Source organism: Ammodytes marinus (assembly GCF_949987685.1).
Source record: "Ammodytes marinus genome assembly, chromosome: 17".
NCBI lineage: Eukaryota > Metazoa > Chordata > Actinopteri > Uranoscopiformes > Ammodytidae > Ammodytes > Ammodytes marinus.
The window spans coordinates 20,461,211-20,480,915 of record NC_137221.1 but is presented as its reverse complement, the minus strand read 5'-3'; the positions used below and the strand labels follow the sequence as shown (position 1 = coordinate 20,480,915).

Here is a 19,705-nt window from a genome sequence, read left to right as displayed (position 1 = left end):
TTGTCCCTTCATACCCTCAAATTCATTTCATATTGGCATTGGATTAATTATGAAATCTATTTCTCCCTCGATGTGAGACTACAAAAGCGCTTTATAATCTAGTTATCTATGCAAAAAAAACCAGCTATCTCAATGGCTCTGGTAACTTCAAATACGATCTGGTGCTTTATTCTGAAATTTTTACTGACGTTTTATTGTTGTTTTGGTGTGTGCATTCCTGTCTTACTCGATATGTTCTTTGCTGAATTGAATCGCCGTGAAATAGAAACCTTGCGTATTTGCTGCAGAGGGCTCCGGACTGCCCAAGTTGCAACGGATTAGATTCGCAACGCAGCAGAACCAGTGGGAAGATGCAGGAATGTCCCAGTACATAAAAAGTGACACGTTTCGTGGCAAAATGGACAAAAAAAAAGAGAACCGTTTTCCTTTTAACACGTCAACCTTACCTGAGTGCATATCTCTCTGGAGGCTTGGCTAAAGGACTTTGCATTCGCTAAATAAAAATCTGGAGGATATGTGAACTAAACTGTTGTTGAGAAAAGAAAGTTTCATAAAGTTGACCACCAATAGCAGCACTGGGAATATCTTAATCAATACATCAGTCATTGTATATCAATATGGTCAGTCATCTGGGGTAATAAGAAGCATGGAGAGCCCGAGATGCCACATCCATCACCCTTAGGAGCTGTTGTGTAACCTTTTTTTTTGCTTTGACATCAGATGGAGGATTGTTTGCGGGTGATTTTGGTGTGTGGGTGTGTGTGTGTGTGTGTGTGTGCCTATTAGAGAGCCCGAACGGTTGCCTGAGGGGGTGTGACTCATAAATGCGGCTCACAGCAGAGAGGGTCATTACATTGTTCACACGCCACAAGCTCATTTCCTAAAAACACAGCAGCAAATTAAGTAGAGAGGGGGATTTGGGAGCATGGGGAGGGTGGGGCTTGCCCTAAAAATAGAAACTCGCACCACCTGCACTTATTTACTTATTCAGCGCTGAACCAATATAAACAGTTCACCGTGAGCGTGTGGAGGGTGTATAATAGCCTGGGCCAATTAATGAACCAGAGAGATCTGGAGTCAGCTATTGAATGTGATTTTGAATTGTTTAGTTATGCACTGGCATCTGCGTCCCTCATCAACATTGTGTGTGGTGTGTGTGTGTGTGTGTGTGTGTGTGTGTGTGTGTGTGTGTGTGTGTGTGTGTGTGTGTGTGTGTGTGGAGAAAGATTTGTCAGGGAACATAACCAACAGTAAAAGTTTTATTTTTTGTAATTCAAATACCTACTAACTAAGAGGAGACCGAAGGGAGTAACCCCCCAAAACAAACAGCAACTGAATGAGGCTGCGGTGAAAGCCAGAAAAATCATCACATATGAAGACAGCAAAAGTTTTGTGATGTCAATGGGTCACAGGCTTGATGCAGTTATTGCAAGCAAAGGATTTGCAACAAAACATTAAGTCTTATTCACTTAAATTTATTTTAAGTCTGTCTGTTCCAATACTTTTGCCCACCTAAAAATGTGGTGTTCCTTAACAAATAATGCTATCTTCTCAGTTGTGTATCAGATCCAGATGTAAATACCTGGAAATGAAATGCTGATCTATTGTCTCATATTCATATGTTGGTGTCAAACCCAAATGTTTCCAGCCTAAAGCAAAAATAAAGGAATTGGCCTCACTGTTCCAATACTTTTGGAGGGCACTGATGGATTGGTGTGTGTATACACACACACACACACACACACACACACACACAAATTCCACCAGCCTGGCTGTGTGGTCATTAAAATAATCAATCAATCAGTACATATATATAGCCATTAGTAAGGAAATACCTGCATACAACTTCAAGAAAACTACACAACTTATCTGTACTTCATAGAGTGTACTGGACTGACAGTTACTAATGTTGTAATTTTATGTTTCATTTCCCTGGTTGAACATAATGGCTAATGCCAGGGCAAATACGCTAATGTCAAGCAAAATGTCAGTGGATAATGCCTTGTTAGACCTGACCGACTCACCAGCTCCTCATCCCGTACCGAGCTGAGGATGGAAAGACTTTGGCAGTACATTTGTGCTGATACTATGGCTGTGTCTTGATTCAGGGGTTGCACCCTACGTAGGCTGCATTTGAAGACCGATTGCGTCATAGCGGCGCGCAAAGGCTGTCCCGTTTGCAAGGCTCCTTGCAAGGCTCCTCATGCGGCCGAGAAATGCAGCCTTCGTTTCACGGTTTTGAAGGCTGCATCAGATGTATCCTTCGTGGCCCAACATATCCCAAGATTCATTGCATTTTTTTCAGAGATGGCATAAAATAAAATAAAAAATAACAAAACAGCAACGTGTTGCTCCATCTTCTTAACTTTTATCTTCCTTTCTTTTTTTCTTGTACTTTTTTTTCTTTTCGTCTGGTAGGCAACTTCTTTTTCTTTTTTCCTCCGTTGACAAGGCTGTCTCCGTTGGCAGCAATCAGGGTTGCTAGGCAGCACAGGAGCGGCGAGTCGTCACGCAAGGTAACGGCTTGTTACGTGAACCGGAAATGCTCGTAAACGGAGACTTGCGGAGACCATCTCGTTTAACAAGGCTCGTTGGCCTTAAAACCGGCCTTAAAATCGGCCTTCATAGGCTATAGCCTTCATAGACCGCGAGACTGCGTCCTACGTAGGCTGCAACCCCTGAATCAAGACACAGCCTATGTTCACCATATTAGTTCAGTGTGGTTAGCATGCTAACATTTGCCACATTAGCTGTGCCATTAACAGGTTTCTATTGGAAATAAAATGAATGTTGATAAGACAAGTCAGGGGATCACCCAATCTATAGCAGTTTACTGAAGTATAAAGAGACATCGTTAAGATAAAGTCTTGTATAATGTAACTAAGGTATTAAATTATTTGATCACTTTTGTCATCCTGTATTGAAACATGTTACACAACATCAAAAGGTATAAAAGGAGGTTTTAAGCTAATGTGTGACCTTTGTGTGTGCGTACCTGTTGGTGCTTCTCAAACTCTAGTTTAATGGGCGACTTGATGCAGTTGCAGGTGTCCTGGTAGGTCTGCTTGAGAGCCAGGTCCATCAGGTGTTTGTGGTACGCCCCAACCAGGTTGCCACAGGTGAAGATGATCACGTTGGCTAAGATCTGCCGCATACACCACATGCACACACACACATGCAAATAATGAGGCATTAAAAATCATATCAAGAGGTGACGCATGTTCCAGATATGCCCGCAGGTGTAATTGTCCCACTATCTACCCCCGTCCACCCTACGCCTACATTACTACCTCATAAAAGCCGGCCAGAGCACACACCTCGACTGTGCTTTTCCACCGCTATGTCAACCTCAGGCTCTTTAACATGTGGCCTTGCATATTGATGGGCTGTTCTTGTTGCTGTATCTAAGGGCAATGAACAACTTCGACCATGTTTTATTGTTAGTGTGCCTTTCCACTGTGTGTGTGTGTGTGTGTGTGTGTGTGTGTGTGTGTGTGTGTGTGTGTGTGTGTGTGTGTGTGTGTGTGTGTGTGTGTGTGTGTGTGCGTGAATGTGTGTTTGTGTGCGTGCAAGTGAGTGAGTCGATGTGAGAGAGAGAGAGAGAGAGAGAGAGAGAGAGAAGAGAGAATTGCAAAGAAGTGTGTCTGTGTGTGTGTATGGGGGGGGGGGCTTTTGACGGGCTCTGTATTGAAATGTACAGATGTTATAAGTATCTCATCATTTTTATTGTGGTGAGCCTTTCTTTTGTGTGCGCCTGTATCAAGAGTTCATTTGGAGCCATTTGTGTTTGAAGAACGGTTCCCTGGGTGTACATTAAAAGACAATTCATTTGACTCTCGTGGCCCTCAGCCGGATCTGCTGTGTCACGATGATACAACACGGGTTAGCCGTTTTACAGCCCCGAACCTTATTAAAATGTTGTACCTCATCACATTTAGTTGTCCGCGGAACAGGGTTACCAGTTTATCATTCTGACAAACCTTTACTGCAGAGATTGGACGTGAACAATGTATCTGCCCTACCTGCCAGACCAGAGGTTCCAGCTCTGTGACGGTGGAGAACAGACAGATGCTGAGGGTGACGGTGTGCGAGAGGCAGGTGACCACGCTGGCTATAATGGCCCCTCTCATGGAGAAGGGCAGCATGGTGTAGACAACAAACACGATGAACAGGAAGAAGGACACCTGGAAACAGGAAATGGAAAAGGGTGTTGAGAGGGAAAGGGGCAAATTTTGAACCCCCCAAAAAAACTGATCTGTTCAAAGCTCTGCATGTTTTCCCCATAACTTCTTGCAGCTTTTGCTAGATTTAACTAAAGAAAACAGTCTTATGTAACTTAGCTACAGTTTCAACACCATCATACTTCAGTTATCATAACCACTGTCTGATTAAGAGAATTGCAAGCTCAGTGGATAGTAAATATATACTGTCTGTGACATGACCTGAATTTGCATCAGAGCTTAACCAATTTTGTACTGATATGCAAAGTTGTGCAAGCACAAGCACTGCAATGTCAGAAATGACCACCGCCACACCCAAATACAGATCACAGAAATGTGTACGATTGAACCCCAACCAAAGATTTATGTTCTGTGTATCCCCTATTTGCCAGAGTTTGGACTAAATACAGAATACATTCATAAGATTTAAGTGGGCTGCCCACTTGTATGCACAAAATGTTCCAACAATTAAGTGCTTATCCTATGATAGATGAAGAGATATGTTTTTATCTTTGATAAACCGCCTTGAAAACAAAATACAACCCAGCAGAGCAGAGCAAAAATACTGAAGTATGATAAAATGACTACTCAAATATCTCGTGGGAATAAGAACCAGGGCTGTGGAGTAACTTGAATGTGGAAAATGGTAAGTTGTTTGTTTAGTCTACTGCTTGTTTACTGTCATCAGTCCTTTCTTTCCAGGTTTCCACCATAGCCTCCATCTCTGAACTCCCGTCTGCCCTGAGAGTGGATTGTGTGTGTGTGTGTGTGTGCCTGTTCCTGTGTGATGTGCTAGGTGTGTGTTTTCCACTGACACCTCTTGCCCTAACCCTTCTGATTTGTCCTTGTGTCCGTTTCCCCCTGCAGTCAGTCCACCCCTTCCTGTTATGGTGGGGACCAGCGCGATGGGGTCACACTTTGGACTGGGTCACCAGATGAACTCTGACCTTCCTGCCTGTCTCTTTGTTTCCTGTCTCTTCAAGTTCAGAGAGCGACAGCTTGGAGAGGATCACATTCACTAGGAAAACAATCGTTGACAGAATCGTTGCCGGAGCCTGTAACCACACGTGCCATGCTGTTTAAAGATATCACTTTTTTTTTTAGAACTTAACTGAAGTATTTTTGTCCTGCATTTCAAAGTGCTTTGATTTCTTTTAAGCAAGTGTGCATCTCCATATGCTACTCACAGTGTTCATGACATCAACATTATGAAGATTGCTTGCATTGACCAGGGTACACTCCCACATGTAACGTTTGATCGACCAAAAGCACGACTAGAGCATTGGATATACGCAACTGTTTGTCTGACCGAGTTCCTTAAAGAAGACCTGAGCACAGACAGCAGACAGAGAGGTTTTTTGTATAGGCTTAGACTTGCATTTGCTGGGGGAAACAACATATGGAAAGACGCTGAGCAGATGTGATGTTCTGAAGGTCCTGTATATATTTTGCCATAACTTTCGACTCCTGAGTCTCAACCCCAGAATTCTCACCTTTTGAGGGGAAAGAAATAGGTCAGCTTGAGTGTGCGATATCCGATTTGTTTAGGTGGCTGTGGGGATTGAGAATGGCAGTCCAATTTCAGGTACATCACCTGGTCCTGTCCACCATGCGGGCTGCCAGACACACTTCATCTCCACAGCACTCTGGCCTGAATCCTAATGCGCCCCTCAAACACCTCGAGATGGGAGCCGCAGCCACCATCTCACTTTCGGATCCTTCTATTACTTTTTCCCCCCCCCTCGTTTTCGAGCAAACAACTTCAGACTATACGAGCATCACATTTTCCTCAAAACACAAATGTAGACAAAGGCTCATGTTTGAATACCGTTGCTCTTTGCTTAGTTGAGCTTTTATGCGCGTAAGGAGAATGGCAACATCTTTTAGAAGCATGCACGGTCAACTTTTGAAAGTACGTGCACTGCCAAAACACACACAAATAAGCACAGGTCATACACAGGTCACCGAAAGTGCGTTTTGGCTCTGGCGTAACAGGCTGCTTTCAATCTGCTGTCTGGAAAGAGCCGTGGCCTTTAGAGAAATTAAATAAAGCCCAGACTAACAGGGTAATGCAGCTAGATAATGGCAGACACGGCTTGTACTGTATTAGGAAGAGACATTTTTAGGGGGTGTACAGAGCTGGTGAGCATGTCCGAGTAGAGGGGTTGGAAGTGAACGACAGAGCAGAGCATCAGCTTCTCTCTGTCTCTTCATCTCAGTCCCTGGCTGTTATTAGCTCTGTGTGCTCCATCAGACATGCTGTTCTCTTAGTAATCACAATCAATCCAACCCACTGAGAGTTGGTGGCAATTTCAGCAGTTCTCTGCTCCCTTACAAGTTTCTCTTTTTTTCCCCCTTTTCAGGCTTCCAACGTTTTTTTTTGTCATGTGCTCAACCATGACAAAAGAGTTGGTGGCAACTCAATAATTTGTTCCTAGACTCTCTCCAACAGTACAACAAACATAAAAAATTAAAGCAAAAACAGGATTGATATAAAATAAAATGTAATTTGTTAAATGGAAATACATATTATGTACTTAAGTGACAGGGGATGAGCTTGAGAGCTAAATAATTCAAAAGTCTTATGGCCTATGCGATAAAGTTGTCCCTAAGCCTGGTGGTGGAGGACCGGATGCTACGGTGCCATCTGCTAGATAGCATCAGGCAGAACAGCTTGTTACTGCCATTATAGGGGTGTCTGATTATCCTGTTGGCCTTTCTCCTACAGCACTGGGACTAGAGGTTTTCCATGGAAGCTCCTTTCTGGTGATCTGTTGAAGTCTTAGGGATGAGGGCGGTGCAACTGCCATACCAGGCGGTGATGCTGCAGGTCAGGATAGCCTCCACAGCACCTGTAGAAGTTGTCTGGAATCCACACGGTTAACAGGTTCTCGCTGATGTGAACCCCGAGGAACCTGGAGCTGCTGACTCTCTCCAACGTTTTCCCATTGATACTGATAGGAGCATGTCCTTCTCCCTGTCGCTTCCTGTAGTCCACAATTAGCTCCTTAGATCTGCTGCTGATGAGATGGAGGTTGTTGGCCTGGCGTTTGGAGTTGGTGGCCTGGTAGTAACACTTAACTCAGTCCCTGTATTGTCTCTTACTGCTGCTAATATAAATTAATTAATTACCTTAGGTTCTGTAGCAGGGCCACGCCTCAAGCACACCTCTAATCACCCGACAAGCCTTCATATTCCACGTCAACCCATTCAGTGCTGTTCTCCTCTCACCCACCCATCCTTCCCCCTTCGATCCCTCAATCCCCCCCACCCCCCTCTCTCTCATTTCTCATTCTAGGTACTGTCCGGGGGTCTGAAATAAGCTAGGATGGGAACCAGCTGAGACGGGACACGCACACTGAGTCTCACCCAGACATCCTCCCGGACCAACCAACAACATCCGTCTTCATCTCTCATCCAAATCCATTCATCGTTAACCCAGGGCTTCTGATAAGGGAATGTCTTTACAGTCATCCTAGCTAATGGCCGCGTCCCTGAGCGTCTTAATGTTGTCATCTTGAAACACTACTGACATGAGGCCAAATCAGACTGACATGAAATCTTTCTTTCTTTCTTTCTTTCTTGCCACTCATTCTATGTCTTTCAGTCTTAAGTTCTTTTTGTCTTTTAGTCCTGACCTAACATCTCAGACAGACAGACAGACAGACAGACAGACAGACAGACAGACAGACAGATAGACAGATAGACAGATAGATAGATAGATAGATAGATAGATAGATAGATAGATAGATAGATAGATAGATAGATAGATAGATAGATAGATAGATAGATAGATAGATAGATAGATAGATAGATAGATAGATAGATAGATAGATAGATAGATAGATAGATAGATAGATAGATAGGGCTAGCCTATAAGTGGGAGCAGAAAAGAGCGATTAATAATGCAGAATGATTATGCTCTCACAGGTGGCTGATGATAAAAATATCTGCACCCCAGAGGAGGGAGGAAAAGACTGGAGCGGAGGAGGAAATGTGGGCTTTGTGGGGCGAGCGGAGGGGGGAGGGGGGGTTGTTAACAGGAGAGGAAGAGGCAGGTGGAGAAGAGGAGGAGAGAAAATAGGACTTGATGAATGGGGGGAGACAGGGTGCTAGCACGAGAAAATAGGATTCCTGAGAGACAGAGAGAAAGAACGAGTCTGGCACTGAAAACGAATGCGTCTGTCTGCTGATCTGCTCACCTCTAGCTCTCATCAGGCCTCATTAACACTTGTCAGTCGTGGAATTAAATCTGCAGTGTGCGCCCAAGCACACGTACACACACAAAAAAACACACACAAACACACAATCATGCATGCTAATACAAAGTCTGAGTTTGACTCGATTCTCCATATATAGAGAGTTCATATGGTGATTCAAAGTGTTGCTGTCTTCCAAATAAAAACTTCAAGAGCTAATGTGTAAGGTATGGATTTAACAGTGTGTTTGACTGTGTTTATGTAAGATGCAAATGTTATCATATCCAGCTAAATATCTTACTACAGCAGTAAACCCAGAGTTACTTCCCAGGCTAGGGGTGTTTCATTGCACATTATTTTGTGGTTTCAGAGGTGACATTAAAAAGCCCTGTGCAACTCTGTCAGAGTTTAGGCTAGTCAGCCAAACAGTGTTATTTTAGCACATCTGGTCTTACATTTATCTCAATCATACTCTTAATACACACATATTGCACAATGGTGAGGATGCTGACTTTTCAACTTCTGCATTTTTTGATATCCTGCTACCATCATGTGATTATGTAAGACCTCATTACAAGGTTTTCATAAAAAAATAAATAAAAAAAAGTTGGCTTAACACATTAGAAAAGAGACAGTGTTTTTTCCCATCAACTCATTAAGCCAACACTAAATAATAAGCTAGCCACAGCGGATATAATCAGCTAGCGACAGTCATTTCAGTTCCTGCCACCCTAATTGCTGCACACCTCATACCCTGCCATGCAAGAGCAGAAAGTTTGCCAGGCATAGCAACAGTAACTAAAAGGGGTGGGGCTTAGTGAACCGTTAATCAAACTGATTGCACACCCCAAACGTGTGCAACCAGTCATGCGGATTAATATATAACCAGGCCAACGGATGTTTTTTTCAACAAATGCGTCCACATACACACATAAAGTAAACCAACCTGGTCCCAGGGACTGAGTATCCCTCCTGAAAACATGAAAAGGTAACCCATGGTGACTAGTACGGCCCATATAAGGAGAGAGAAGAGGCGGAGCATCCGCTTGAAGACCGACTCGATGCAGACAAGAATGAAGATGGAGAGGAAGAGGAAGAGAGCAGCCGGAACTGTGATCAGGAACGTCAAGTGGTCCTCTGTGTTCTGCAGAGGGAGAGAAAGAACAGTGTTTTAAGTTTGGTGGAACACAAACACAGGGGTTGACATTAAGGTTTCAAAGGCACTTGCCCATAGGGCAAGTACAGGTAATGTTTTACTTGCCCGAATGTGGTGTTCACTTGCCCAAAAAAAACAAAAAAACTGTTAAACAATGATATACTGTATAGGCTATTTAAATTATACATTTTAGCGAAACGTATCTCTTAAATGCAAACACTGCTAACTTGTCTCATCCTGACCACATACAACCAACAACAATTCATATAAGCCTATATATCATGACATCACACATACAGCCAAGAGCTTGTTCCTGCTGCAGCATCGTGAAAGGGCATCTTTTAGCCATGCCCCTGGCCTGGTCTCAGAAAACTCAGTCTAGCTCAAGGTCAAGCTGAATGTTAGCTTCCACACAAAGTGTTCAGAAAAATTTTACTTATTTTACTTATTTAAAACAGTCACATTGTGCCAAAAAGTGATTAAAGTCCACCATGTTAAAGCTATTGCCCAGTTATACTGTAAGTAGGGAAGGGGATCATTAATTTCTATTGATACCATTATCAAGACTCCACAATTCAAATCTTTATTGATACTTTTCTATTATTTTGTTAAAAGAGAACTGTTATTATTGCTTTAATTGCTTATAAGATGAGCAGAGCTAATGATAGGACTTTAAACATAATTCCATATTTAGGCCTACTATTTATTTTATATTGCTGGGAAAACAAGTTTTTCACCCAAACTGTATTATTCAAACTTCTCGCGAAAAACAAAAATTTCCTTTTTTCTTGATGTAACATTTGAACACATCATGATGTCATTTTATTGACCTGTGCCTAATAATCATGTTACTGAGCCGACCTGAACACATCACATTTGCCGTTTGCGATTTATTTTTTTAAGATAACTAGTTTTTATCCGATTTTAATATGGATTTAAAAACTATCAACATTTTTTTAACGGGATAATACGCCGAAGTAGGTCTAATTAGTTGAAGATGACCCGACTCTACTCGATATTTAAAATTACATCATGTGACCTACTGGACTCCATAGCGGTATCGATAAGCTCAAACGTTATTGATTTATGGGTTTTGAAAATAGCGGAACCAGGTCCGTAGCCTAATAGAGCCGGCTTTCGGTACGTAGACAGCGAAACTGCGCGCACACAGGCTGTTGTGTGTGTGTGTGAGAGAGAGAGAGAGAGAGAGAGAGAGAGAGAGAGAGAGAGAACGTGATGCTGCTGGCTGCCGCGCACAGCTGCTCAATTGCAAATATAGTCGATCTATTTTGTGTGAGTTAGCGGGAAAAACATTGTTTTGCAGACTCTAAAACACATGAATAAATAGCCTAGACTACTGACAATCCCTCTAAAATCCACTTGCCCGTTCGGGCAACCAAAAAGCAATCTCAACTTGCCCCGGGCAAGCGGGCAAACGTTAGTGTCAACCCCTGCAAACATACTGGTCTGCAGTAAATGCCTGTTTGAACATTCAGTAGTTCACTTACATACACACAGTGTATACACAAATACTAGACAGGCCAGTCCACTGAGTACATGTATTACCATTAATGCGGATAACATCTAGCGACTCTAAGAAGAAATGTCCTCTGAACAATGCTAACCGACAACTGTATGTTACAGTTTTAACATGGAGGACCACAGAATGATCTACCATAGACACAAGAATGAGGTTCTGTATGCGCTTTTAATTATTTACACAAACCAATTTGAGCCCTTTCCTTTAACCGTAAAGGTGGAACGCTTGTTGATAATTGAACTACCAGAGGCTTTATTTGACACTCAAGAGTGAGTGCTCCTGCAGGGCTAAAATATGCTATGAGCATCTGTACCATTGGATAAACCCCCTTCCCCCTGCGCTGAAGGAACGCGTTGGGAGTGAGATTGTGTGGCTCGCACCAAGGCACTTTGTACATAGGTTTTCAGAACCTCGGCTGTGTATAAACATCTGACTTTTTACATACACTTAGGTAGCGATGGTGAGTCGAAATTTGCTGGTTCTGACAAAAAGTGTTTTTGATTACAAAATTGATACTTCACCTTTAAACCCAACAAAAAATGTACAAACAATAAAAACAAATATTCACTGTCATCCAGTCCTCAAAAGAATAGAGGTTTAACCTGACACACACAGATAAACAGATGACACACAGAACGGCAGGCAGACAGTCTGAGCCCAGAGAATGTGCTACAGCATCACTTCTGCACTAACGCTGTCAAAGTCAGCATTTAGAGGCTGTCAACACACACACAAACACACACTTCTCATTTCGGTGTCATTATTGTCCAGAAAGAAACTACTAAAATCAATTGTAAATATCCTCCCATAGCTTTCACTATTGTTTATTTTTCCAAGGGAAATGACTTCATACCAGACCCAGATGACAGCTTAAAGTGTGATTTTCCATCATTCTCACACACTACGCGTGTTTTATCACAGAACTTTTAATGGTGGGGCGAATGGTTCTTGGGTCAATCAAATGTTCTCCATGGGGTGACATGCCAAAATGATGGACCCACGTTTGTGCAGTTATCTGGTAAGATCCAGGTAAGTTAGCCTTATGTGTGTCATTGTGATAAAGTATTAGTGTTAACAGGAGGAGGAGGAGAGCGCAGCACCTTTCAGTTCCTGTTACTGTCTTCATCTCGAGTACTTTCCTCCATTTGACCTGTCCGTAACCCTTGCATGCCTTCAGCATTCTGTCTAATTTGTACATTCTCATGCACAAGGGAAAGTAAACTCTCTGTCCTTTTGCCCTATTCAGGTTGTGTAAATTATGGAACAGCAGCAAAGTCAACAAAGAGAGGAGTGAGAGCTTCCACACACTGGGCATACTATCACAGCCTGACACATGCGCTCAACATTTGAAGTTATCCCCAAGTCATGATCATACAGACATATCCAGCAACTTTAGATGTTAAATTAGCAAGCTGACATTTGCAGCCAATTTTACAATAAAATAACCATCACCTTCTTTAACATGCAATACACTGGGGGCAGTGTTTAAATGAACCATCAGCATGAGCAAAGAAATGGGTTTGATCATCTCTTAACATACAATTTACTGGGGCAGTGTTTATAAGGAAATATAGGATGGCAGAAGGTATTTTGGCCAACGCAGCAAGAGAACGTTTTGCTTTGTGTAAGTGTGCGGCAGGCTGTCCGATGCGGCAGAAGTAGTATGAGTCAGGGTCTGGCGAAGGGATCCCATGGGATCTGGCTGCTGACGCCAAGCCAGCTATACAGTCAGCCTGGGGTGCACTGAGAATCTCAATGAGGATGTGAGTCAGACTGCAAACCCACCAGAGGGATACCTGAGTGGACATCGCTGACAAAGACCCTTCCTTGGGCATCCAAACACACACACCTAGCCAAAGACACATTTTCCACACACAACCACTCACACACAGGTTAGGGAGGGAGGGAGGGATGGAGGGAGGCAGCCACTCTCTCATCCCAACTTGTGGTAAGAAAAGAACAGAAAAGAAGTATCTGCACTTTGCACATTTTTGATTGTAAGCCATTTAATCCTGTTAAAACCCCTTTGAAACCATTTAAAGCCATTTGCCTCGACGTAGCATAGAAGAGGGGGAGCTGTGCCTGCCTGCCATGATATACTGCATTGTCATCCAGAACAATTATTTCCTTTTTTTAGCCTAGTCTGGCTTATCCAGCTATTATACTGGGAGGAAAGGGAGGGAATGGGGTGACATAGAAGCAGCAGCAACAGCAGAACGAGAGAGAAAGAGAGGGAGGGATGCAGAAATCAAATTATTCAGCAGGCAAATGACGACAAAAACACACCAAATACATTATGTGAAGTGGTGGGGAAGCTGGAGTCATGATTGCGTGCGTGCACTCATGGCGGATTCCTTCAATCTCCTTTCAGCTTGCTCATGAAATTCATCAATAATCAACAAAGCTTTTCCTCGAGTGCTCCATTTGCAGTGAGGAGGAACATTAACACACTCTGCTAAAACGCGTCAAAGGTCGCAGAGGATCCAGCATTTGACCCAAAAGATTATGGTGTCAATTATTAAAACTAGTCAGAGTCCTCAACACTTATGCAGAGGACCCATTGCCCTGAATAGAAAAGTCTGATAATACTTCCAAACGAGTAACCTTCAGACTGGTTTAAATCCACCCTGATAGGTAGGGTCATTGTGTTCTGGTAAATATACACCTAATACATTTCAATACAAAATATAACACTTGCTTATTACCTATTTTAGTTATTTATTTTCAAAGGTAACATATTGTGCAAATGTTCAGGTTCAAAAGCGTAATTTGGGTTTTGACTATAGTAAACAAAAGTTTCTATAGAAACTGTTTTCATGGTGAAGTTTTCAAAAAAAGCTTTTATATTTCTCTGTGCCGTTGCTAAATCTACTTTTTTCAGCCTCTGTCTGAAATTCTCTGATTAATAGCCTGTCTGTTTAAGCCCCGCCTTCCAAAAAGCTCAGTGCCCTGAATTTAAGGAGATCTGCCCTGAATTTAAGATTCAAGGGGATCTGGTTGAGTGCTTATCACAGGTAGTGCATAGTAAGGTTGGTAAAAAGTGGGGCAAATCTGACATTTCTTTAACACAGGTTTTCAGGAAGGTGGAGGTGGAGAAAAAGAATAAGGGTTGTTTTTTCTCATACAATGTGAGTCTCTAGTCACACCGGGCGGAGACCCATATTAATGTTGGAAAAACATAAAAAAGTTAATTTAGCATAATAGGTGAAAATTGTGTTACTTCAACTGTGTCATCTACCATCCAGTCATCACACTACTCTGAGGGAGTTATTCTGCGTCACTGCAGGGGTGAAGAAACCTTTCGTAATCAGACAAAAACAGGGCCAGAGGACACAACAGTGGGACGGTGCTGCTGAGAAGATCCAACCAGTTTGAAAATGCATTCTATCTGCAAAAGTTTCCCACCAGCCAAATGAAAAATAACAAATATTACATGAGAGGATAGGCTATGGGAAGACGATAGTATAGGCACTCGAAATTGTAACTTAGGAAGCAGGTATTTTATGAATAGTTAGAATTGAATGAAGATCATAAGATTGTTTAAAGGGATCATCATAAAAATGTATACAAAGCAAATGGAATTACTCCTGTAACCTTAATTCTAAGCGGGAGGTTAAATAGTTCTTACCTAGTTCTTACTTTGCCCTTTCCCCTTAACTTAAACAACTTCCTTTTTGGAGTGTGGGACCCATTATGTATGGACTACAAGTCAGAATATATTTGACTGTGTAGCTTCAATGTTGGACCATTCTTTGTTTAATGAGCCTCTAGAGCGTTAACCTTATGAAGGCGCAGCACTAAAACAAAGGAGTATTTCCTTAATGAGTAATTTTCCTGTTGAAAGGGCACACTGGCATGGAATAGAACGAGAGAGGTGTTAAAGTGTAAACTAATGGGATAACGCTTGGGGAAATCAAGGCCTTTGTCTGTCCGGCAGTTGGCTGGCTCGTTCATGGCGCATACTAACAATCGGGTTCAGAAAACTGTCAACCAGTAAGTAACAACATTGTAATTAGGTGTTAAAAAAACACTTTGAATTTGAATTAAGCAAAGAGAATTGTGCGTCCCCCTCCCGGGCCGGGCCCAGCAGCAGACCCGGGTTCGATTCCCACCCGCGGTCGTTCTCTGCATGTCACTCCCCTCTCTGCCCCATTTCACCTCTGTCTCTCTGCACTATCAAATAAAGCATAAAAATGCCCAAAAAATATCTTTAAAAAAAAAGAGAATTGTGTCAAATGAACAAAAAATAATAAAAATGTGTTTCCAGATTGAACTGTACAGGTTTGGGATGATGTGGTGTATCTGCTTTGTGGTGTCGCAGCTCTGACCACACCTCAGTCAGTGATGTCACAGGATCTATTTCACCGCATTCATTCACCTTCCTGCCCCCCAGTAATAGACTGGTGATCCATCATCACTAAAAAAAAAACCCCCGCTCTCCCTTCCCTGCATCTAACAAACTGTCAACGACTTGCAGATGCTATTGATTTAATATCGACAAATTCATAGATTCCCAATGTTTGATTACTATAATATTGGTCTCTGTCAAACTGTCAAATGGTGTTAAAAAATGTCATTAAGCCATATGACAATGGGATTGCTGGTTCTGTACAGACTTTCACACATTTATGCAAACACACACACACACACACACACACACACACACACACACACACACACACACACACACACACACACACACACACACACACACACACACACACACACACACACACACACACACACACACAAATGCATAATACATACACACACTCTAATCAATACTACTTCAAGGCAACACGTACCGGTAAACAAACATATAATTAGTTTTCTGTTAAGATAAGACTAAGTAGGCAATAAGAGACTGCCTCAGACAAACACACCCAAAACATACTTGCACACATACACACAGTAATAATATGAACATGCATGCAAGGAACCCACACACACACACACACACACACACACACACTCAAACACACAATGCACAGAATGGGTGGGGTCGTCCGTGTCTTAGGAACAGCACATTGACTCACTCCGGCCCTGATCTGAGCACAGAGATAAAAGTGTGCAGTAATTTTGGGAGCATTAGCGCTGCTTTGGTTGGGCTTTCTGTCGGCTCGCTGATAAAGCCAGAACACATACAACAACATCCTCCCCTCCTCCTCCTCCCTCTGCTGCCCGGGCCCCAGCTCCAAACCTATTTATTCCTGCCATTCTTCTTCATCCCGCGCTCATAAATACACACGCCTCACTGCACACCCACTCCATAACTACAGACAGGTCGGGGGGAGGGGGTGGGGGGTAAAAAGAGAAAAAAAGGAAGAATTATTTTGACTGAAGTGAATGATGGGAAATAGCGAGGAGAGATTGTAATTCAACCTGTGAACATTTCGAGCCCCAGAAGAAGAGGAGGTCCTTAACAATTACCTTGACCGGCCGGGGCAATAAGCGCTATCGATTTGCCTTAAATAGAAGTAAAGAGATCGATTGAGGTGGAGGTTCTCCCGGGGAACGACCCCGGTATGGAGTTGAATGTAACAGGGCTTCAGTGACAGCTCCTAGCACGTCACATACCCGGCGATCTATAATGGAACTTATTTCACCCCACAAGCCTTTGCAATAAACGGTCATTAAATGCCTCCATGTGCTTAAATAACATATAATTGTGTCCCAACAATATGCATTGTTCAACCGATTCCAGACCCCATCGGAGGGTCTGCGAATGATTTTGCCCCTATCGTCCACCACGTGCTACTTTGACACCCAGTGACGCACAGAGAAACAAAAGCAACGTGTCTCCAGATCGTCTCCCGAGCATTTAAAGCAGCAAAACAATCATTTTGAAACATCAATATGCACAGCAATGAGTGGGCTTCCCTTTGTGTGGCTGTGTCATAAAAAAATACAAAAGCAGCCCTTGAAAGACAAAAGCTTGTGTGTGTGGTGGAGTGTTTGTGGCCAAAATAACACTTTACACTCAACAAAAGCGTCGACGCCCACAGCAGCGAAATAAACGCTCATCCCGCTCTCAATCCACTCTGCAGTTAAAAGTGGCGCTTCACGGCCACTCATGATGTCACACATATTCATGCACACGGCCGGGCCTCTCTTTCCGTCTCCTGCTACAAAAACAAGACTCTGCTTTTTTCTTCCTACAGTCTCCTCTGGTCCTACATGAAAGGCCTGTGAACAAAAATGGGAAGCATTCCATTCCACGGCATTACAACACGCAATGGCCTTTGTTCAGACAAATGGCAAAAAAATTATTTTAAAAAAGGGGAATTTAACTCTGGTCTTGTTCTTTGACTTTCTTTCAGAAATGTGCTCATTCCCTTTCCTGCTGAGGGTTACAAGAGCAGAACAATACCACTTTTATTTCCGTAGCTAAGCACTTTGATTTGTGTTCTTATTAAACAAACGAGATATTAACTCATGAGCTTTAGAAGTGCTAATCTAATCATTTTCCGGCTCTAGCTCCATAATGATTGAGTGGTATTCATCAGGAACTTTCACTTTGTGTTGATTCTAGTGGCCCCTTTAGACAGAATCTGTAGTGTTTTTACGAAACCAACACCCAAGCACGTGCCAGCAGAGCGTGCATTTGTTTAGGAAGTGAGTGAAAGCGAGCAAGAGAGATACCGCAGGATGCAATTAGTATAGTGTATTACTATTTATACATGACTAACAATAATAATAGCAATATGATGATGGTGACGCAAAGTAAACTTTTATTTAGCCTAGTACATTTCAGTACATCTAGTACAGATGCCTGTCATAAATCGGTTTGTAAGTTCTTGGGAACAATCTGACCCGTTCTAAGGGCGCTTATAATAACTATATAAAAATAGCATTGTTTTTTGTGATGGTCTCGTTTGCTGTTACAGGCCATTTATGATTATCAGAGGAGAGGAAAAATTTGACTGTTTCATATACAATTCAAACTTCCTTGTAACACTCTGGAAGATAAGCACTTACAAAATGAATTCTACTCTTTATTCAAAAACAACCTCTGAGGAAATGATTTCTGATGACAACGGAGCAAAACATGTTAATATGACTAGATATGAAAAAGTTGTTTGTTGTTGTTGTGACAATGTTGTGTTTTCCTGTTTATTGACCCGGATGTTCTTCATTTATAGTTCTATTCTGTATAAACTATACTGACCTCATCTGTCTCCCACACCTCTAAAACACTTACTTCTGCACACACACACACACACACACCCCTACACACACACACACACCCCAACACAAACACACACACACACAGAAACACAATCACACCACGCTCACCAATCCCGAGGCAAAGAACACGGCCAGCAGCGCGAGGCAGCTTCCCATGACGATGAGCAGCAGGAAAACTATGAGCGGATGCTGCTGGCTCATGCGGTAGTAGGACTCGTACAGCCAGTCCTGGGGCTTCTCCCCCTCTGTGAACCCCTCTCCTCCCTGGAACCCCGGGCAGCCCTCTCCCAGGCTCTCCGGACCCTCGCCGCCCTCCCCTCCATCGTTCTTCTCCAGCAGGTAGCGTCCGCGCGTCCACAGAGCCTCCTGCCACATGGGTAGCTCTTTATCTTAAGGAAGGACGCTCCAGGGGGTGGGGGGGCTTCCTCACTGACCAAAACAAACCTGAGCACACTGCAAGAAGCGACCGCGGCGAGGGGATGCTTTCGCTCCTCAAACCTCAAAGTCCAACTCTCCAACCTCTACCTCCTCCTCCTCTTCTTTGTATAAAACAAAGTTTGGTCAGCCGTGTGGGATGGATGGACAGCTGAGAGAAAACTTTTCAGCTCCTCCGCTCTCCCTCGCATCCTCTGGGACTCCTCTAGGTCAGGAGGACTAAGTGAAAGCAGATCTTTCTCCACCTCCTCATCTCAGAGACGATCAGACTGTGGTTGCCTGGCTCCTGCGTCTCCTTCTAGGCTGGTTCTTCAGGTCTGGTAGAGAGCAGGCAGCCTCTGCTTAGCGCTCGGCGCTGTGGCTGCGACGAGGCAACATGTTACTCTGCTGAGGTGCAGATGAGGACTGAGGGAGAGAGAGTATTTGTATGTGTGTGACTGGGAGGGAGCAAAGAGAGTGAGCGGAGAGAGAGAGGGTGTGTACCAGTGTGTGTGTGTGGTGAGGAGAGCAACTGGGTAAAAGTGTGTGCGTGGGGTTTGTGTTTGTGTGCTTGTCTGTGAGTGAACTGTACCTATCAGAGCGAGTGTAAATGTGAGAATTGCAGCAATGTGTGAGATTAGCTAATGTAGAGGGTTTAAGATTCAAGACTTTGTGTGTGTGTGTGTGTGTGTGTGTGTGTGTGTGTGTGTGTGTGTGTGTGTGTGTGTGTGTGTGTGTGTGTGTGTGTGTGTGTGTGTGTGTGTGTGTGTGTGTGTGTGTTTGCAAGGTGCAGGAAAAAAGAAGTGCCATGGAGACTTACATAAGAGCTCAACAGAAGACAGTGTGAAAATTGGCCGAAGAGAAGATGGGAAGAAGAAAAGAGAAGAACAGTGTGTAAAAAGCAAAGAGAAAGTATAAGTGAGTGGGACGGTTTTGAACAGCTGTGCATAAAATAAATAAGTAAATAAAACACGCAGCAGCAGCAGAG

At 43.1% G+C, this 19,705-nt stretch overlaps 1 protein-coding gene across 1 annotated transcript in view; it reads right to left on the bottom strand.

Annotated features, from left to right (window-relative positions):
• adcy2b (adenylate cyclase 2b (brain)) overlaps positions 1-18,678 on the bottom strand; it is a gene marked incomplete at both ends in the record, with an annotated part of 47,820 nt that extends 29,142 nt beyond the window's left edge. Inside the window, 4 exons of the mRNA XM_080045972.1 lie at positions 2,996-3,145; positions 4,023-4,184; positions 9,366-9,563; positions 18,412-18,678. Coding sequence (XP_079902098.1) covers positions 2,996-3,145; positions 4,023-4,184; positions 9,366-9,563; positions 18,412-18,678 — 777 coding nt within the window. The remainder of the gene's footprint in view (positions 1-2,995; positions 3,146-4,022; positions 4,185-9,365; positions 9,564-18,411) is intronic.
• Between the last annotated feature and the right edge of the window lie 1,027 nt (positions 18,679-19,705).